The sequence below is a fragment of the Calidris pugnax genome, unplaced genomic scaffold (genome assembly GCF_001431845.1).
Source record: "Calidris pugnax isolate Ruff unplaced genomic scaffold, ASM143184v1 scaffold275, whole genome shotgun sequence".
Classification (NCBI taxonomy): domain Eukaryota; kingdom Metazoa; phylum Chordata; class Aves; order Charadriiformes; family Scolopacidae; genus Calidris; species Calidris pugnax.
Genome location: NW_015091057.1, coordinates 81049 through 103505, shown reverse-complemented (window position 1 = coordinate 103505; position 22457 = coordinate 81049). Strand labels below are relative to the sequence as shown.

Here is a 22457-nt window from a genome sequence, read left to right as displayed (position 1 = left end):
AGGAGAGGTGACAGCAGACAAAATCAGCAAAAGGAGATGACCCGGTCTCAGCAAGGCATGGAGAAACCACTCCATGGGGTTGCAGGTATTGGAGAAGTTGGTTATTTGACCTTAAAGAGGAGGGGGGAAGCGAAGGAAGCTGTAGGACCAGATCTGTCTGAGCAGCTCGTAATCTTCAGTGGAAGGGGCATCAAGGTGATTTTCAGAGGACATCTGCCCTAAATTGCATCCCTGTGGAGGACCTTGGCCCCAGCACATAGCTGGAGGCGGTGGCAATGTAGAAGCAGAGAAGATGGTATTGGAATCCATCCAGGTGCTCGAGGAGGAGCTCCTCCACAAGGACACGTATCTGGGTCACGCCTGAAGTAGTTCGTGCCAGTGAAGGTGACACAGTGGCTTTCTCAAGTGAGGTGGCAGGAGGGTGATGCAAGCTGAGTGAGATGCCAAAAGCCACCAGCAAGTGCACCTTGTGGTGACCCAAACTTATTTGTGGCCCTGGGGAAGAGTAACATTGAGAGCTGGGGAAAGGTGGGTGCAGGGACCGCCCTGGAGCCAGCAAGCCCCATCAGTCAGGCATGTGATTTTGGAGAAAGTGACCTCATTCCCAACCTGGTTGAGTCACAGGGATGCCACTGCATTGACTCCACTACACATCAACATGTAAGACCATGTCTCATCCAGAAGATCCAATGGAGAAAGCAGGACAGAGATCCCAACATCCCAGAGACCCACCAAGCCCCACCATGAGCACCTCCATCCCACCAGTACATGGGTGCTCAGCCCTGATGGCCAAGGATGAAGCCCTGTAGGAACCTCAGGCTGCATCTACACGCCGGTGAGCTGCCGTGGTGGCCGTCATGACACCTACCTGGGTGTACAGGTTCTGCTGTGGATAGGCACTTCTGATGGGGTACATAGCGGTTTGGTACGGATTCGGAGACGGCGAGTAGGGAGGAGGTGCGTTGTTACTCTGGGTCGGTGGGACCTTGTAGGGAGTCCCCGCAGTGTACCCTGGTGAAGACAAGAATAGTCCAAGTTAGGGTGAGGATTTAGAACGACAGAGCTGGTCCAACCGGCACGGAAGCGACCCAAGCCACCATTCATGGTGGGCATTCCTCAGCATGGAGGATGATAGAATCATAGAATCGTCTAGGTTGGAAGAGACCCTTGGGATCATCCAGTCCAACCATCTACTCTACTCTACAAAGTTCTCCCCTATACCATATCCCCAACACCACATCTAAACAGCTCTTAAACTCATTCAAGGATGGTGACTCAACCACCTCCCTGGGCAGCCTCTTCCAATGCCTGACCACTCTTTCAGTGAAAAATTCTTTCCTAATGTTCAGTCTAAACCTCCCCTGTTGGAGCTTGAAGCTGTTCCTTCTCGTTCTGTCATTAATTACCTGCGAGAAGAGACCAGCACCAACCTCTCTACAGTGTCCTTTCAAGTAGTTGTAGAGAGTGATGAGGTCTCCCCTCAGCCTCCTCTTCCTCAAACTAAACAGTCTCAGCTGTTGGAGGAGACCAAGATGAACCAGTATCTACACATATCCCATGAAACCCACCAAGCCAAGACCTCCAGCTCCAGCACCCAGCCCCTGGGCTCCATCCTCCACCCAGTCAAGAAGCAGCTCTTCCCATGCTGCCTACACCGGGCCAAAGAGATGAAGAACATTCCCAATGGTCAAGGCATGACTTGATGGGACTCAACCAGCACCTAAATCATCTAAGAAAGCACTATTCCCACATCCACTTATCCATCTCTATACATCTACTTGTAGAGAATGATGTTTTTTCCTTCTCTCCTCCCCAGATTTTTTTTTCCTTTCACCTTTTTTTTTGCTCCGGGTGTGATGGGGAAAATCAGAGTTTAATTGCTGGGGGATCTAATTTCAAGGCACAGCATTGCTGTCTCCTGCCTATGTCCCCAAACAATGACCAGAAAAGAAGCAACGCCCATGGTCCAAACCTTTGTATTTAGAGGTGAAAATGATGGATGCTTCATCAAAATGAAGCATTTCATCAAGGTGGACGGTGCCGAGCAGTTTCACCTCCTGCAAAGGAGGGCTGTGGCCATCAGCTCACCTTGCAGGTGGGAGAGGCAACTCCACACGATGCTCAAGCACCTTTATACCTGTCCCACTCCCCACGGGCTATTTGCATGAGTGGCAAAAGCAGAAAATCTGCTTTATTGCCATTGCAGCACTTTCTGTCTTCTGTTAGGGTGCAAGGAAAAGAATATGGACTCCAGGATACAGCAGAGGACCACAAAGATGATGAGGGGTCTGGAGCATCTCCCTTACAAGGAAAAGCTGAGGGACTTGGTTCTTTTTAGTCTGGAGAAGAGAAGGCTGAGGGGGGATCTGATCAACATCTATAAATCCTTAAAGAGTGGGTGTCAGGAGGATGGGGCCAGTCTTTTTTCAGTGGTGCCCAGGGACAGGACAAGAGGAAATGGGCACAAACTTGAACATGGGAAGTTCCATCTCAACACGAGGAGGACCTTCTTTCCTGTGAGGGTGGCAGAGCCCTGGCAGAGGCTGCCCAGAGAGGTGGTGGAGTCTCCTTCTCTGGAGACATTCAAACCCCACCTGGACACAGTCCTGTGGGACCTGCTCTGGGTGGACCTGCTCTGGCAGGGGGTTGGACTGGATGATCTCCAGAGGTCCCTTCCAACCTTCTGTGATTCTGTGATCCTTCAGTCTCCCCCAGCATCCCAACAAGCTGTTTAGCTGGAGCATCCAAGTCCCAGATGATTTCCACTTTATCGAAGGTCTAAAGAAACCTTAACTTATCTTGCAGCATTTAGGAGACGCTGAGTATATTGGGAACAAACTAAACTGAAGGAATATTTTCCAAAATGTGGAAATTTGCCCCCAAAATTAAAACTAACTTAACCTAACAAAAAATAACCTACAGGATAATGTGATAGCAGCTGACGTGATACAGCTGTGGGTGTCACTTTGGGGTTTTGCTGCTATTTGCATTAAGTTCTGAGCTGTCTGGTGCTTATAAAATTATATTTTCCTTCCAGGAAGACCCAGCGGTACCAGCTTAAGATCCTCTAATGCAAGTCTGATCATATTTGTCTTTTTTAAAAGGCTTTCCCTGGAGTGAGGACATCCCTTAAGGATCTCCACTCTTCTTCTGCTTCCTTTGAAGGCATCTTCCCACCTGTTCACTTGGGATGAATACGGGGTTGACCCCCGTAATTTCCACCAATTTTGCTCTCCAAAACGAAGAGGTGGGTTTAAGCAGGTCCATGATAACGCTGCATAATCCAAATTATTATTACCCAGCAGTGAAGTTCCATAAGACCTCATGGCAAGTACAACATCTAAAGAAGGTGTGACCTGCCCCAGGGATGGGAAGTCCCCGCACCAAGGACAAGCAGCACCTGAATTCTCAACCTTTAGAGGCATTTCCAAGGAAGGTTCTACAAAGTTGCCCCTGCAATATTATTAACTAAGTGCTGAATTGGGGGAAAATCCTCAAGAATACTTAAAGTTGTGCTTTAAGGGTGTGTTGTTTTTTTTTAGGGTAGACTAAAAGCTGAGCTGCTGCCATGGGATGCCCCAGTAGGCATCAAGCGCACCACGAAGGGATCAAGGTGTCGGTCACAGCTCAACGAATGGTTAAAATAAATGGAAATGGTAAAAAATGAGTACATGAGCAAAAAAAAGGATGTGGGCTGGGATTACTGGTGAGAAATGGTAGCCAGCTCTCGCAGGAGGGCTGGGAGAAATCATCCTTAGAGCAAACGAGCACCAGAGACTATGTAGGATGGAGAGGAGAAGTCAAGGCTCAGCCCAGAGATAAGATGTCTAAACACTCAAATATAATGAACTCATTTACTCAACCAGTGTTCGGGGCAGCAATTAATGAAGGCTAAGATTTCCAGACTGCTAATATCCCATATTATCCACCCAGCACTGAAACAGCGTGAAGATAACAAGGAGCTTTCTAGGAACTCCCAAACAGCATCTCACCGCCTCCTGATTACTGCAGATTGGAAAAAATGTGTTAATTAAACAGCGGAATAGCTGTGACCCTTTTTTTTCTGACTCACATTAGCAGGAGAGCAACTATCTTTAAATGAGAGATGGAAGAAAGGGCTGGGAGAAATCATCCTTAGAGCAAACGAGCACCAGAGACTATGTAGGATGGAGAGGAGAAGTCAAGGCTCAGCCCAGCGATAAGATGTCTAAACACTCAAATATAATGAACTCATTTACTCAACCAGTGTTCGGGGCAGCAATTAATGAAGGCTAAGATTTCCAGACTGCTAATATCCCATATTATCCACCCAGCACTGAAACAGCGTGAAGATAACAAGGAGCTTTCTAGGAACTCCCAAACAGCATCTCACCGCCTCCTGATTACTGCAGATTGGAAAAAATGTGTTAATTAAACAGCGGAATAGCTGTGACCCTTTTTTTTCTGACTCACATTAGCAGGAGAGCAACTATCTTTAAATGAGAGATGGAAGAAGTGAGAGGAAATGAAGGTTCAAAGCAGCTTTATTCACCACAACAGCAGAAGCGGAGACTCCTCCAACACGAGGTCCTCCAGGAACCCAACAATGTCACCTACAGACCAACCAACCTCCCGTTTTTTTCAGCCTTTTGGATTTTTCTTTTTCTATTTTGAACTCTTTTTTTTTTTTTTTCCTTAAACAAAGACCTTGCAGGCTGCCAAGTGTCAGCACCAAGCTTCATTTCTGATGGGCGTCTGGAGATATGGGGCCAGCTCAAGGCCGTGTGGTTCCATCACCTTGAACGCTAACGCTTGCTGCGGTTCCCCGATTGCTGAACCACAGACAATTTAGCTACGATATTAAAAAAAGGTATTAAACATAATAGTCCAGGCAGATATAATCTTCCATGTTTATAAATTGGGGGAAAACAGAACAATTTGAGGGTTAAAACCGACGCGTAATCAAGTTTTAATGACGCAAGATGACGGAGGCTCCTCTCGGCAAAGCATGTCTGACAGCTAATTTTAAAGCCTAATTATGACTATCTAACACCTTATTAGGATTAGGAGGTTGGCACGGCCTGTGCTTCTGCTGCTTCGTGGTTCAGCAGCAGGCTGGGATTTTAAAAGCAACAGTGAGCCTTTAAGCTCCGGCTTTTATTAAAATTGCTGATTAAATCCCTCGTACCACCCTAGATATCTCCACCTTATGGATCCCCCAACACAGAAGTGCCCTGAACTGCACAGATAAATTTTTCTATAAGGCTGGAGATGGGGGTGAGAAGCTCTGTGTTGAATTTTATACCATAATCTCCTCTTGTTTCCACGTGAAGGGTCCATGGAGAGCATGACTCCTTAGATGGATGAGGAACTGGCTGGATGGCCAGGTCCAGACTTTCAGTCAACAGCTTAATGTCCAAGTGGAAACCAGGAATGAGTGGTGTCCCTCAAAATGACACAGAGAGTAGGATCAAGTCCACTGTCAACAGGTTTGGAGATGACACCAAGCTGAGTGGTGCGGTTGATGCACTAGTGGAGAAGGATGCCATCGAGAGGAACCTGGACAAGCTCGAGAAGTGGGCCCAGATGAAACTCTTGAAGTTCAACAAGGCCAAGTGCAAGGTCCTGCACCTGGGTCAGGGCAATCCCAGGCATAAAATGTAGGTTGGGTTGGCAATCCCAGGCACAAATGCAGGTTGGGTAGAGAATGGATGAAGAGCAACCCTGAGGAGAAGGACTTGGGGATGTTGGTGGATGAGAAGCTCAACATGAGCCACCAACGTGCCCTGGCAGCCCAGAAAGCCCCCCACATCCTGGGCTGCATCCCCAGCAGCGTGGCCAGCAGGGGATTCTGCCCCTCTGGGGAGACATCCCCCCACCTCCAGTGCTGCCTCCAGCTCTGGGGCCTCAGCACAGGAGAGACATGGACCTGTTGGAGTGGGGCCAGAGGAGGCCATGGAGATGCTGGGAGGGCTGGAGCCCCTCTGCTGGGAGGACAGGCTGAGAGAGATGTTGGGGTTCAGCCTGGAGAAGAGAAGGCTCCGGGGAGACCTTGGAGCCCCTTCCAGTCCCTCAAGGGGCTCCAGGAGAGATGGGGAGGGACTCTTGATGAGGGAGGGGAGCCCTAGGAGGAGGGGGAAGGGTTTGACCCTGAAAGAGGGGAGATGGAGCTGAGATGTGGGGAAGAACTTGTTTGGTGTGAGGGTGGTGAGAGCCTGGCCCAGGTTGCCCCGAGAAGCTGGGGCTGCCCCATCCCTGGAGGGGTTGAAGGCCAGGTTGGAGGGGGCTTAGCGCAACCTGGTCTGGTGGGACCTCCTTCCACCCTCCCAGGGCAGAGGGGTGGAACTGGATGATCTTGAAGGTCCCTTCCAACCCAAATCATTCTATGATTGGAGTGGTGAGCATGGGGATATCACAGGAGACAATGTGGACACCAGCACGGGCAGCTGCCTGGCAGGCTTGCGTTGCCTCTGCCCAAGTCCTCCCTGGCACATTGGCACTGCCACCACTATCCTCACCAGCCAGACAAAAGCAAACAAGAGACTCTGGGGCAGAAATTACCATAAAATCTATAACCTTGCTCATTACCGTGGGCAAAGCTGTGTGTTTGTGACCTCCCTGATCTCAACTGGAGCATCTAGGCGAAAACACAAAATACCTCAGGCAACATCAAGCTTTGAAAACCCATCATTAAAGGATAAAAAGCCCAAAGACCAAGGCATGTCCCGACACTGTAGGCAAGGTCAGGGTGAAGGCACCTGGGTGGCCCTTACCCAGCCTTTAAGCTCATGCATGTCTCACCATGGTCTTTCACTGCAGGATCACAGCCCAGTGGAGACCTCAGCACCTTTTCTGTCTTACTGGTGCAGACGTGGGGAGGCACTGAGCAGTTATTGTGTATTTATTCATATTTATCCTTGTTCAGCATGCGGCTCCAGTTTGTACTGGTGGCCACTCTTCACCCTGGGACAGAAGGACTCATCTCCCAGCCTTCTCCTTGCCTCTCCTCCATCCAGATCCAACATCTTCCTGGTGCTCATGAGTAAGATCTCACCATCTCCTGCCAACAGGATCCCTGGGGATAGCTGTTCTCCTAAGAGCAAAACCTGGGCTAGATGAGATTGAGCCAAAGGACTGAACCAATTTGTGATGCCCAACCTGAGATGCTCCTCATTTTTCAGAGCCTGAGGTTGAGGTGGCATCTCCCAGCAGAGCTCCGGTGAAGCCAACCACAGCTATAAGCCTGAAGCATCTCTGCAAATCGAACCTCAAGGCTTTATCAAACTTAATTTCCAAATCACATGTGCCCAAGCCAGTTCTCTGGAACTGAAGTCGACCTTCACAGGTCTGGCCACAGCCAAATTTTGCCCCCAAACCCTCTCCTAACCCAATACCTGCTCTTCGCCCTCTCTGGTTTCGAGGGAGGAATCCCACCTGTGGCAACCTGGAGGTGCAACAGGGAGGAGAAATCACGTCCAGGCACGGGTTGAACTCCCAAGGGGATTTTGCCAAATAATATCTAGGTTTCTACTCATTTCCAAACGGTTACAACTTGGTCAAATCTGCTCTGGAGTGACGCAAAGCGCAGGCACCATGTCAGGCGTCCAGCCCCTACCCCAAATGGTAGAGACATCCCTTCCTTTTAATAGGTTTATTTTTAATAGTTCTTTTCATTAAAAAAAAAAAAAAAAAAAAGGAAAGAAACTTTTCTTCCCTTCATCTCATTCCATACGTGCTTTAATTCAGCACAAAAAAGGCAGCCTGGAGCAGACAGCTGGTGAGGAACACTTCAGCCTACATGGTGATGGGCGTAGAGGTCCTTCAAAACAACATGGCCCATGGAGGGCCACTTTAAGATACCTTATTATTTTTTTTTTCTCCAAAAACAACTGGGAGTTTCTCCAGGTCCCAGGGGTGTTTGGAAGGTTAATTTTGCATTTTGAACTTCAGAGTGGTCCCACCCCACGCTTGCACACCAGCCATCTCCCCACTTTAGCAGGCAAGGTGGTGGCAAGAGCAGTTGGGTGGGGACCAGAGGACACCCCACATACCAGGGGAAGCACCGGGGGCCTTCTCAGGGAGCTTAGCACCCCTCCTGGAGGCACAATTTGGCCCCTTTGGGGAGACTATGACAAGGCTCCACCTGGAAAAGCCTGTCTGACTGCTATCAGTAACAGCATCTCCTCCCCCTGCCTCTGCTCAGCCAGTTTGAGTCAAAAACTCACCCAGGTTCCCTGAAAATCGTGCTTTATTTTGGATTTCTCTCACTTTTAAGGGACTAGGAAATAATGTCCCTTGGGTTTTTCTATGCGTACCGTTCTGCTCAACCACGGAGCATCACCACTGCAGGTAGACACCTGAGAAGAACCTCAGGTGGCTCCTGGGGACCAAAGGCTCACCTAAAAGAGAGGCCTTCACCCTTCTCCACTTGACTCTTCCTCCTCCAAAGGAACGCTAGGAGGGTCCGTGCTCTCCTTTTCATGCTCCTTCATGGTTTTAGCACAGAACAGAGAGGAGCAGGGATGCTACCTGGCTTTCAGAAGAAAAAACCCAAGAGCTCTGCAAAATTGCATCCCAGAAGGGAATTGCAACAGCAGCACAACGTCCCCACGGGGCAGTTCCAGCAGCAGGTGGTGATGGATCTGCTACATGGGTGCCAGAAGCACCCCCAGGACCCTCACATCTGTCAGGGCTCAGCACCCAAGGAAGGACACACGGGGACAACATACATCTGTACGCACATGGATGATCCCATCTGTTGCTGATCCCCACTAACCCCATCCCCAAAAAGCCCAGGGCAGGGGAGGCAAACGGGCACAAACCAACCGAGTAAAACCCCAGAAGAAAAAGTTTATTTACTGAATGCTGCAGAAGAAGCCTGATAAGTTCTGTTCTCGGTCCCGGTGTCCACCGGGAGGTGGAAGGTGCCCTCCGTGGCACAGGAGGAGGAGGTCTGTGGCCAGGCTTGCTTCATCAGAAGTGTAGCTTGAGTGGAGACAGAGAAGAGGTGTCACACACAGCAATGGAGATACAACTTCCCGCTTTTACGTCACATTTCAACCACTTTGCTGGTCTTTTCCTTTCCCCCAACCTTTTAAGGACACGGGAATTTCTCACCGTGGTTCTTCTGACCCCACTTGCTCCCCAGGGAGGGATGGTTTGCACAGAGCATGGCTGCAAACCAGTTACCTACCCCCAAGCAACTGGTTTCCTGAACGAAGTGACCTGCATGAAGATCTACACCTGGGGGACGTGGCCAGCAGAGTCACCATCCCTCACCAGATACCACTGGTCACCTCTGGGCATCGGGACCAGTAATGGTTGCCCTTGGCCTTGTGCTTCCCAGACGGGAAACAGGCTGAGCCTGGTGTGCAAGGCTTTTTATTCACAGGAAACCCATCTGAGATGCTTTCACGGCAGGTACCACCAGTGGAGAAGGTACTTGTTGCTGTGACCATCCCATCACAGCATGGGTGGTCCTTAAAAACTCTGGTAAGGACACCAGAACCAGTGGCTTTGGGCAGGGCACCCTGTACCCATCCCAGTTTGCGGAAAAGTCTTTAGGAAGCCAAGTAAAATTATCCAGAAGAATCTCAAGAGCCAAATCTTGTGGGATTTGAGAGGGGACCAACAGAATTCAGTCATTTTGAGGGTCTTAAGTTTTCTGAGAGAGGAAAAGGTCTTATACAAACTGCCACAATCCACCTGTGTATGATGAAGCAGCACCAGCTATGCCTTTATCCTATATCCAAACATGGATCTAAGAGGGATTCCCATTAGACCCAAGGCCTCTGGAGCACATCAACGGAGAAGGCAGATGACCAACACAAGCCTACAGGCCACAGGATCCATCCCAAAGTCGGTGCCTCCAGGAAAGGCTTAACAGGTCTTTTTCTGCCTTTACGGTGTTGGTTTTACTTCTTCCCTGAAATTATGGATCTATCCTAATGTTTTGTTCCAGACTAATCTCAACTGGTGGCCCCCTCCCTCCTTGGATGAAGCCCCACCACCTCCCAATGGAGCGCACACATCTTCTGAAAACCTCAGCTGGTTATTACAGCTCGCTGCCCACCAGCTGAACAAGCTGTCATTATAAAAGAAGTAAGCTCCAGGTTTTCCATGTACATATTTTGCACCCCCAGCTAAGGAAAGGAAACCACGTGAGGGTTGATCGATCCTCAGCAAGACACTTCGCTGAGAAGTTGTGGAAGGCGAAGGAGATAAAATGATAAAGCTGCTGGAATCAAAGAAAATCACCAATTGATGTTGCCTTTAAAGGTACTTTTGATGAACACAGAAGGTAGACTGTTGACACACTCTCTCTACACCAAATTATTGAGTTCCCCAAGATCTCTAGAAGGTTGGAGGTCAGGGTATGTCCCCAGTGTCCCCTTCTCTCCACATGGGTGGTGGTAGGGACAGAGATGCTGTAAAGGGATTCTGGGTCAGATCTACAAACTCAAGAGACTTCTGGAGAAAAATAAAAAGGACCTTTGGGCAAGAGAGGAACAATGGAGGTATGATTTTGCAGGCAGGGAACTGCTTCTGAGAGCAGAATCAGCCAAGCTCAGACAAAGCCATCGGGGGCAGAAAGAGGAGCTTTTTGGGAGGGACACCACGGCCCCAGGAGGAGGTGGTGGGCTCCTTATCCTCTCCATGACCCCAAGGGAGTAACACATGAAGACGTTTTAAAGCTGCACGTCTTAACTCCAACTCCCAAGCAAGCTCCTCCCCACTGGGGGGCCAGGACTAAGCTCCACAGAAAGGACTTCATGACTCGGTCGGGGTTTGTAAACCTTTCTGCACCCCAAAGGCAAGAGCAATGATGTTTTGAACCCCTCCAACACCTCCGTGTCTGCTCAGGCTCTTAATTAACCATCTCTGAAGATGCAAGTGTAAATCCAAAGTGCCACAGGGCTGGAAGTTGGGGATGAGTCATTGAGAAGGCCAAGGAGGAATCAATGCTAGTGCCACAAGCTACGTCAGGCACACCAAAGGTTCTAATGGTTGGACACTAGTGCCCAGAGAGCGCGGAGAAGCACTGCTGCAGGTCTCTTGGTCCACCAAAACCTCAAGGAGACCATTCTCTTGGTGTGGGACAGAAATAAAGGAGCATGGAAGACACCCAGCATCGATACATTAGCGGATGGCATGGCAATCCTCAGCTGTGTGGAGATGTTTATGGGTGCAAGATCTGGCTGGCTGGTGCTCCACTGCTGGAGATGTGGAAACGTTCTCCTCCCTCACCTTCTTCAAGAGAAAACCAAGAGCTTTGTGGGAAGTGAGAGATTCAGAGCACAATTTCCCCTCCAGCCGAGCACTGATCAACGTTCTGCTCTGAGCCTGTGCCCTCTCCCAAAGGTTTGCGAGTTATTAAGGATTTCCTAACTATTTTCCTTTATTTTCCATGGTACACTGCACTCCTGAACACCACGCTGGAGACCTGACTCCCAGTGCTGAGACAGAACCCCTCTCTCACTTAGGCTTTTTTTTTTTTTTCCAAAAGCAGATTCATTTTTGCCTCTGGATTTCACAAAGGTTTTAATCTCCAAGACTGATGAGACCATTTATTTAGATGTTATATGAATCCTTCCCTGTGGTTCCTCCTCTCCACGTTCGACCAACCAAAAAATCAAGGTAATTTGGGTCTGAGATGGCTGGGAGCTTGCAACTTATAACTATGCACGTTCCTTACCTTAAATCACGGATCCTCAGAGAATCCATCACTTCAAACTACACAAAAGGTGAACCAAGGGGGCTTCTCGGAACATTAATATCTCCTGGTCCTTTGTAAGAGCTACAATGCAGAGAGGTGACAATCCAGCCATGACTATTTGATATCATTTAAGGTCTATCTCCTACCAATGTCTTCTGGATTTGGTTTGGCCTCTCGCCTATGCTGTCCATTGAAAAATAAAGAGATTTTATTCATTATCTGTTGGATCCCCGGCAAATCGAGTGGTGGGAACTGGGCAAGCATGGGTTTCTGCAGGTTTGGGTCTGGTCTGTCTCTCTGCAAGGACCTCTAGCCAACATGGTAACGTTCAGGGCATATTTTAAGTGGAAAAGAGAAAAATATGAACCAGATGTGCCGGAAAAAAATTATAGAATCACGTGAGGTTGGAAGGGATCTCTGGAGATCATCGAGTCCAACCCCCTGACAAAGCAGGTCCACCCAGAACAAGTTGCACAGGAACATGTCCAGGTGAGGTTTGAATGTCTCCAGAGAAGGAGACTCCACCACCTCTCTGGGCAGCCTCTGCCAGGGCTCTGCCACCCTCACAGGAAAGAAGTTCCTCCTCAAGTTTAGATGGAACTTCTTATATTCAAGTTTGTGCCCATTTCCTCTTGACCTAATCCTATGAATTAACTGGAGTAGAGAATCACAGCGAAAGGACAAAGCAGATGATGCAGATTATATGAGGTCTATATATTTCTCTCTTCCCATCTTATTTGTGGTGGATACAGACTTGAGCCTCGTACAAAGTTTAAGCCTAATTCTCCAGGCAGTCCCACATGTCTCAAAACAGTGGGAGCACTTCTTAGAAAGCCTTGCAAGGCTCTGTAGGATACTCACCCTACCAGATCCCAAGATACCCATCTCAGGGGACCCACTGATGTCCCTAAAAAATCGTTGGGCACCTATAGAGGATGGTTCACTTCTGTGGGAAAAGATGATGCCAACACTTCCCCTCTCCAGAGCCACGGTTCCTCCGGGGAGGATCCAGAAGCAGGAATGGGGGGATTGGATCCTCCATCTCCTTGCCCCACAACATCCCCACCGAGCCCCCCCGATTTCCCAGGCTGATTTTAGAAACCTCCTTTCTGCTCTGTGAGGGCACCCAAGTAAGGGATGCAAAGCATCATCCTCCCCTGCATTATTAATAAATGCCTCCGCTGGAAAAGCCTGCGCCCTACTTTCAGGAAAATCAAAAAAAAGGCGTGCTTTAACGAAGGAACTTAAAAAACAAAACAACCATCTCAAGAAGACAGAATGCCTGGGAGGGAACATGCACCAGGCTTAATGGAAACATATATTTTTTTTTTTTTAATTTTTTTTTTTAATTGTCTCTGCAGCAATTGAGAAATTGTCTCAATTTCCTTGAAAGGAATATTATTATTATTTTTAATAACACTGTCCTAAATAACCAGGCTTATAGGAAGCCTCAAAGTTTGCAATGCCACTGTTTTGCAGTGATCCTGTGTCCCTCTAACAAATATGGAAAACCACAGCAGGAAAATCCCACTGGTGGTGTTTCCACGAATTGGGATGGGAAGAAATTAATTCCCTTGCTTGACACAGGGCTCCTTTGGCTGAGCTTCATAAGCGACGCAATGGCTGGCTCTTCTCTATGCCTTGGGAAGGGTTGGTTTGAAATAAACTGATGAAGAATTTATCAAACACTAGCAAATATTCACCAGATACCCAACACTCAGAGAGGGAGGAATCAAGACTGGTTCCAGTTCCCATTTTCCTTTTCTCACTGCTGCTGCTGGACCTGCACGGACCAAGGGGACTTCAGATTCCTCCAAGCTCCTCTCTACATCTCCTTTTGCTTCTCTGATTGAGGCAATTACAGAGTGTGGGGCACTAAATCGTTTAATTTTCCATGTGAATCCCAGGGAACTTGTGGTCAACAGAAGAGCACGAGCATCACTGGCTCCAGGACAAGAGGAAATGGGCACAAACTTGAACATAGGAAGTTCCACCTAAACATGAGGAGGAACTTCTCCACTTTGAGGGTGGCAGAGCCCTGGAAGAGGCTGCCCAGAGAGGTGGTGGAGTCTCCTTCTCTGGAGACATTCAACCCCCACCTGGACACGTTCCTGTGCAACCTGCTCTGGGTGGCCCTGCTCTGGCAGGGGGTTGGACTGGATGATCTCCAGAGGTCCCTTCCAACCCCAGATCATTCTGTGATTCTGTGACTTCCAGGAACTGTAGCATGAGTGTTTGGAGGACATCAAGGATGAAAGTGGACGGCACATTAGTACCAGTAATTGAAAACCAGCCTTCAAAAATTAACCGCCATCAATGCACTTGACTTCACTTGGGGTGAACCACATCAAGGGCAGGAGCAGAAGACAGTCTCTTGTTAAGATTTTCCATGGAAGCCAAGCAAAACTCATGAGGTTTGGGGCAAGAGACACCAAAACCAAAGAGAGCTCATCTGAGGAACACGTTTAGAGTGATCAAGGTTGTACTGAAGACTTTCTTTGAAGGTTAACAGCTCACTTTCCAGTGCATCCCACAAATTCAGAAGTCACAAGCAAAGGATGTTCTCCCCGCCCTTTCCAACCTCTATTCCAAGTAGTACTAGACACCATGTAGTAGTAGACACCTTTGCCTGGTTAACCTACTTATGGAGAATCACATATTCAAGTAGACAGGCTTGCAATGGCTATTTTTAGGGATCCTGAAGGATTTTTGCCAGGAGGCACCACCCCCCTCCCAGCCCGGGAGGTTTGACACAGAAGAACCTTGTCGGTGGAAAGGATTCTGCTGGGACCACAGAGCATCTCTTTCTACAGCCAGGCAGCCGAAGGCTCAACATCTAAAATTCCTTAAAAATACACTTAGAATTAGTTTGCTGTATCAGAATGGGAGATTTTAAAAATAAAGCTGATTCCCCTCTGATTCCAAGCGTGTTTGATGGACGGCATGAACCCCAGCAGCACGTTCCTCTCCGCGGCGGGGTTATTTCCAGCCTCCTGTATGACAGCAGCTGATTCAATTTGAGTAAAAGCTCTCTGTACCGACACAGACGACTGGTTTTAAATCAGCCACTGAACCACAGTATTACTTTCACTCAATTCCATTTAACGCGCTCGAGGACGCCGCCCGCTCCGTCGCCCGTCCCCGCCGCCAGAATATTTAACGGAGCTTGTTTTCCATTTGCTGCCTCTCAGAAATTGTTAATTTTTCTCCTTTCAGTCTATTTTCTGCAGAGAAGTGACCACAGGCAGTGGGTGTGATGCTGGAAGGTCCTAAGTAGTGGAGGTGACACCTCCTTTCTGGAGTTGTTAATGTGGCATCTCGCCTGTGGCAGAATTGAGATCTTAATAAATATAATTCAACAAAAACGGGCAAGTAGCTTGAAAAAAACCTGTAGATTTAAGCAAGGTCCGAGCCAGGATTGCCTCTGTAGCCTTTGCTCTACGTCTAAAGCTGATGTTGATGGATGCTGTCCTTGGATGGATGCTCCGAGCAGAGCCGAGTCCATCAGAGCATCTTTCCTCCCGGCCGCGCACGAAGAAGCCGAGGGCTCTGAACCGTGCCCTCCTCCGAGATAAATCTCCAAACAGCATGTGTGGGGGAATAAAACCCTGCCGTGATATTAAATGGCATTGATTTCAAGAGCTGCGTGATTGTTTATAGGGAGGACGGAGGTTTCTGCCCAAGAGGAGTTGGGTTGAGGAGCACCAATTTTAACCTTCATCATTTCCTCGCTAATTTAGTGCGTTACGGGCTGGAAGATTTTTGTTCTCAAGGCAAAATGACCTGTCAGCTCTCTGGACGTCAGGAGATTTATAATACAGAAATTATTAACAGTTATTATTATTATTTTTTTTTAAGACTCATAAACAGAGAAATGAAATTTAAATGTCGAGACGGCAGCGAACGCTTTCTTGCACGAGCGTTGAGCTGCGCTAACACAAAGACGTGGCAAGGAGGTGCAGAGAGGGGATAAAATGCTCAAAAATGATCAAAAATTTTGATCAAAATGATCAAAAGTGGCTTTTTTTTAGAGAAAGCAAGTCGGTAAAGATTAGGCTCGCACTTCAGAAGGGAGCGTCAGGGGAGTGAACAAAAGGTTGACGCAAAGAAGATTGACCAGGGGCATTTGATTCCTCTTTCCCATCCCACAAATCTAAAGCGAGAGACAATTATTTGCATTGCCTTTTAAAAATAAAATAAAAATAAAAAAATCAGTAACTCAATCCTTAATTAATCTGCAGAACTGCTCGCTGCAAAGAATCGGAGCGATAAAATACAGCAAGAATCAAAGCACGGGGGAGGTTTAAGCATCTTGAATGAAAGAGAGGACACCCACAGCCACAGCCACCGGGACAAAGGTAGGAGAGAAATCAAAGTCTTCGTGGTTTTCTTCTTATAAAAGCCGCCGACTAACGAGGTTTGAGGTGGAATATTCCGTAACGAACAATCACGAGGCAACTTCTGCAGGCTGATCCGGCTATTTTCAGGGAGGATGGACAACCCTGGCCCTCGCTGAGTGTGGGGGCTCCCTTCTGCTGGGTGGAGGACACAGGCTGTAGATGCCACTGAAGAAATGATGGGGCTCAAGAAGGGGTGCCCAAGGGCTTGGCTGCCACCCATCTGTGCAAATCCCAATTTTCACCATTATCCCTGTGTTTCCTTGTTCTCTCCTGGTTTTTTGACTGTTTCTTTGCTGTCTGGGTTGGGACATCCACTTCTGTCTTGTCTTTATTGTGAGAGAAGGAGGCTCATCCTTCAGTCCACTCCAGGACCTACCCTTGTACACGCCAGGTGGGTCCCATTCCTCAATCTATTCCTACCATCCCAACCTAGGCCAAGGAAGCAATCCCATAAAACATCATCCCAGAGGTCATCTTCTCTGAGGGTATCTTGATCATATCAGAGTTCATTGAGAGAACATCTACAACCTCCCCTTGGGTTCCTGATCCTCATGAGCATGAAGGACATCCCTGGATTCATCTCAAGCTCTCCTGGTAGGACAGAGAGGCACCCATGGGGAGCCTGTCCATAAAGATGGACAGACCTCTCTGGGGAGGTCTGTCTTTCTCTCCACTCAATACAGGAGGACCTGGGCTGGAAGTGTTAGAGATCTAAGGTCTATACACCTAAAAGGAAATGAAATCTTCCCTAAATATGGCAATTGCTGCAACTGTTTAAAAAACTTGAAAATTTCCTAGTGGTGGTTTGCTTTTTTCTTTTTTCCCTCCTTATTTTTAATTTGGAACATTAAAACTGAGCTGAAACACAATCTTTCCAGGGGAATGTGTGGGTTTCATCAAGATTTTGAGAAAGAGAAGTATTTTGTTTGGAGAGCCAACGCAGCATTTCTGGGGGCTGCTGTCTAAGAGGAACTCCAGCCTCCCAAGGATGGTGTCCGAGATGTACAAGAAGTGATACGGACTCCCCAAAAATTCCTCCATTTGGTGCTCCCTCTGACTTGGATGTCCCCTTGGCCATCTCCAAAAGGGACATATGATGATGTCCAGGCCAATAGGCAAGAACGTTGATGTATTTACATCCCTGGCTGAGCAGGGGGGACATTGCCAGCCTCTGGCAACATTTGTGGGTTTTTTTTTTTAATGCTATGGAGCTCTTTTCCCTTTATTCTTTCAGTCTTATATCCTTCAAGGGAATTTGAGGGTGGCCAGCACACATCTAGGGGAGCAAAACTTGTTTCATATTACACCTTAAAACTTTTCAGTGGGAAGAAATGCAGCTAAAAACCCAACCAGAAGCCCATAAAACCAAACAACAGATCCCTTCCAGAGTCGTCCGCAGTAAACGGCTCTATTTAATAACCTTGCAAAACAACAGTGAATTTAAACTGTGATGAGGAGAAGACAGCACCAAAAGTTTTTTGGCAAGGAAACCCTCGTTCCTGCTTCATCAGCCCTGGAAAGCTCTCGAGTCTGGGGATCCGCTGGTTTTACGACAGCCAGAGAGAGAGAGACTGAAAACTTGGCAATTTGGAGGAGAAAGGGTTTAAGGAGACCGCCACAAAGTCCGGCTTTGTGTTCGTTACGCAAGCATCTATTTCACTCCGATGACTACCGAGCACTTAGCTGAAAAGAGGGCTTTATTCCCAAGTTTTAAAATCCCACAGCTCCTCTGAGGCGAAGCCTTCAGAATAAACATCTCAGCCAAGCGAAAAGCCACGAAGTCAAAACGAAGGGCAAGATATTATTTTTTTTCATCTCCAGCGTGTGCTCGGAAATGGGTGAGCAAGAGATTTATTTTCTTTTTTTTTCCGGCCTTTTTCATAAAAACCCATAAAAAAATGGCTCAGTCCTCATTTCAGAAATGCTTTTCCAAGCACAGCTCAGACACCGCCAATCGCGTTTGACCTACGTGACTGTATCCCTTAAAGAAAACGCTCTGACAACACACTACAGCCTAAAAAGAAATCCCACAGCTAATAAATAAAGTTCTAATCACAGAGTGGTTTGGGTTGGAAGGGGCCTTCAAAGATCATCCAGTTCCAACCAACCCCCCTGCCATGGGCAGGGACACCTTCCACCAGCCCAGGTTGCTCAAAGCATCATCCAACCTGGCCTTGAACATTTCCAGTGATGGGGCAGCCACAACTCCTCCAGGCAACGAGATCTCAAGGTTGCTATTAAATAGGAGATTTCCTTTTCTTGTGCTACATTTCTTTTAATTCACTCTGGATTAAAGTTACATTTTGAAACTGGTTCTTAGCCCTTGGGTTTCTATCGCCCTTTGTTGTGCCAAGAGGCCCCCGACCCCCAGGTAATTTTGCTAAAAGCAGAGAACTTGACCACGCTTTAAAAACTCAAGGTCACTTGGTTCTTCCAAAGGGCTGGTTTCAGTAAAGTACTTAAATGTAGGTTTGACTTCAGTTAAATTATTTCCTGGTGGAAGCCTAAGAGGAGTCTTCAACTCCAAAAAGAAAAAGACTTCTACAAAGGTTTCCAAGTTCAGGCTTGAAAGCATAAAAACGCAAGTGATTGATTTAGCAGAGCAACTCAAATATTCCTCATTAAGCACAGAACCTCATTAGTTCGTGCTGTGGTGAAGACAAGTCCTTGTGGACAGGTGGGATGACTCCTGCTACACCATGACTCTTGCTTCAGAGTAACTTCTCTGACTTGGAAACAGTGGAAGGTCACCTTCTGGAATAAGAAGTGTCCTTGTTGGAAGCTATTTGCCAGCAGCTCCCGTGATTAATTTACATTCTGTCCTAATCTACATAAATCTTCTACCATTGGCAACCCCTGCCCATAAGCAATTTCCCTGTTTCCCGACCTCACGTAGATGAAGTGCTCAACCTCAAAGTGATGGACGGGGCATGATGGGGTTTGTATTTATGCCACCCACATGCTTTGATGGCTTTCTCCTCTCCAGCTCTCTCTGGCCAGGAGGGAAGGTCCCAAACCTGTGTGTGTGTCCTCCTCCATCCAGACCCTTCTCTGAATCCCCAGAGCAGTTGGAACCAGAGCCATGGCTTGGGTAGGTGTTTGGCCAAGAGACAATAGCAGAAAAGAGACAGAAGGGAGGTGTGGAGAAATGATGCTCAACAGCAGGGAAGGGAAAGAGCTTGGCCAACTGGTCATGGGCTTTCATAAAAAAACATAATCCCATTGCTAATGGAGGAATTCAACTGAGAAATGGTTTTGTGGGTGATGAGGGGAGAGAAGCAGCAGGGACAATGGAGAGGTGAAGAGGACAGAAGGACAGACATTGCTGGCTGAGCCAAAAGAGCAGTAAGGTCCTGGACACCAAGAATGAATGTAGGGAGTGGAGTTTTTTTTGTAAATAAAGACATAATCTGTGTGGGAAACGAGCAGGAGGGAGACAAAGAGGGAGATTACATGGTTAAAGCAGCAAACTGAGAAAATTATTTTCGTAGCAGCTCCCTGGAAGGATGGAGCAGAATTTGCCCAGGTTGGAGATGGCAGAGAGTGCCGGGTTCCAGGGCAGGGGTTGAGCTATGGAAGATGAACATGGTACCCATCAACCTGGCTGGTAGGATGGTTCAGAGGAACTGCAAAAGGAGGATGCAAAAAAGCACGTGGCAGGTGTGGAAAATTAAGACCTCCCTGAAAAATGAAGACCTTGTACCTCCACTTAAGGTTTCCTGGAGACAGAGGAGAAGTGACCTCCCTGAAAAATGAAGACCTTGTACCTACAAGTTAAGGTTTCCTGGATACAGACAAAAGAGCAGTAAGGTCCTGGACACCAAGAATGAATGGAGAGGGTGTTGTTTCTGTAAATAAAGACATATAATCTGTGTGGGAAACGAGCAGGAGGTAGACAAAGAGGGAGATTACATGGTTAAAGCAGCAAATTGAGAAAATTATTTTTGTACCAGCTCCCTGGAAGGACGGAGCAGAATTTGCCAAGGTTGAAGATGGCAGAGGGACAGGGGTTGAGCTATGGAAGATGAACATGGTACCCATCAACCTGGCTGGTAGGATGGTTCAGAGGAACTGCAAAAGGAGGATGCAAAAAAGCACGTGGCTGGTGTGGAAAATTAAGACCTCCCTGAAAAATGAAGACCTTGTACCTACAAGTTAAGGTTTCCTGGATACAGAGGAGAAGGGAATAAAGGAACACAGCCTGGCTGAGCTTTCATGAGAAGAGGCAGATGACAAATATGTCCAAATGGACACACTGCAGCAGAGGTAGAAAACAGCTGGCCAGACTGGGAAAGCCAAGGAAAACCAAGATTTTATGGAGAAGAGCACAGCTGGTGCCATCAAAGATAATCAGCACACCAAGGCTACGGCAGAGGAGTTCCTGAGTTTGGCCAGAATAGCTTACTACATCTTTGGAAGAGCCATTTTAGGGCATTGTGAAGGCAGGAGCTGGACAGAAGAAGACACTAGGACAGACCCGGAGTCCATCAGTGCCACAGAAAAGAGGAGGACAGTAAATACATGGCATGATTGATCCAAACAGGACATGGTTTCTGCATCTATGGCATGGAAGGAGGAGAGAAAGAGAAGCAGGGGGAAGGGGAAGGCAATAGCATGAGGTATTCAGAAAATATGAAAAGCCATTGATGAGCAGGTATCACAGTGACGAGGATTGTAAAATATTAATATTTTATTAAATATAATAATAAATATTAAGATATAATTCATGGCTTTGCAACACAGACAAATCTTCCCAATGGAGGGCGTGAAGTTAACGGCAGAGAGAGGAAGGGAAGAGCTTGACAGGAGCCCTTTCCCTGGGAAGTATTTGCTGATGAGCACAAGGAAACTGCTGGGTTTTGGACGTTGAGCAGCAATGGGTAAATCCTCCCACACCCTTCAAACCCCCCATCTCTCCTCCATCACACACAGATTCTTACCTGGGGCGTAGCCGGGGCTGCTGGTGGGATACATGTTTGGGTTGTAGGCTGGGGCAGCGGTGGGATAGCCCGTTGGATAACCTACAACGAGAAACAAAATGAAAAAAATTAAAAAAAAAAGAGAAATCAGGCTTTTGACAACAGGGAGAGAGAAGAAGAAAGCATCTCTGGAAAGCAAGAAAAGCCATTGATGAGCAGGTATCACAGTGACGAGGATTGTAAAATATTAATATTTTATTAAATATAATAATAAATATTAAGATATAATTCATGGCTTTGCAACACAGACAAATCTTCCCAATGGAGGGCGTGAAGTTAACGGCAGAGAGAGGAAGGGAAGAGCTTGACAGGAGCCCTTTCCCTGGGAAGTATTTGCTGATGAACACAAGGAAACTGCTGGGTTTTGGATGCTGAGCAGCAAAGGGTAAATCCTCCCACACCCTTCAAACCCCCCATCTCTCCTCCATCACACACAGATTCTTACCTGGGGCGTAGCCGGGGCTGCTGGTGGGATACATGTTTGGGTTGTAGGCTGGGGCAGCGGTGGGATAGCCCGTCGGATAACCTGCAACGAGAAACAAAATGAAAAAAATTAAAAAAAAAAGAGAAATCAGGCTTTTGACAACAGGGAGAGAGAAGAAGAAAGCATCTCTGGAAAGCAAGAAACAACCTGTGTGAGCAAAGAGGCCGTCGGCACAGCCGAGAGGTAAAGCACTGATGTAGTCTCCGTTGGCCAAGGTAGAGGAAGAACTATAAATCTGCTCTACAAACCTCCACGTGACATCATCAATATTTCATCTCTATTCCCCTAGAAAACGAGGACGATAACCAGAATGCAGGAATGCTCAATGCGCTCTGAAGGAAACTACAGAGAAAATACACAGGCTGAATGCAGAATCCAGCTACGAAAAACCACCAGCACAGCTGTATTTGAAGGGTTTGATGGCTCCTCGTGGCCATCGTAGTTCCATCATCGTAGCATTTTGGATTCTAACAAGCAAAGCTCAGCACCCAGCCCAAGTCCTCAGCACTTCCATTAACCAGAGCATCTTGCTAAAGGGAAGGTAGAGACGTTGCATGAAAACATGCCAGCCCTTGTATTCACCCATGGCTGCACAACTGCCATCCCTGGGAGGGACCCAATTACCTGCCAGGCCACCTGGAAGGAACACGCACGGCAGCTCGTACCCTTTGAAGCCACATCGAGATTTTAATGGGCACTTTAGAAAAGGTTGCAGAGCATCTTCAGTTTTCATCATCTTCACTTGGATCAGTCACAGGGAGTTCAGGGGAAATCATCTGAGCACTCAACTACGTGGAGGCTTGGAAATGACCTTACGCTGAAGACCCAAGTCCCTGTTGTGCACCCACCCACAGTGCAGATGTCTGGCACCAAACTTTTACTTCATTAGAAGTTCCTGT

General features: G+C 47.6%; 1 protein-coding gene across 1 annotated transcript in view; it reads right to left on the bottom strand.

Moving 5' to 3' along the window:
* FAM168A (family with sequence similarity 168 member A) overlaps positions 1 to 21600 on the bottom strand; it is a gene marked incomplete at its 5' end in the record, with an annotated part of 34045 nt that extends 12445 nt beyond the window's left edge. The window contains 3 exons of the mRNA XM_014956648.1: positions 869 to 1011; positions 8839 to 8964; positions 21520 to 21600. Coding sequence (XP_014812134.1) covers positions 869 to 1011; positions 8839 to 8964; positions 21520 to 21600 — 350 coding nt within the window. The remainder of the gene's footprint in view (positions 1 to 868; positions 1012 to 8838; positions 8965 to 21519) is intronic.
* Positions 21601 to 22457: the final 857 nt, after the last annotated feature.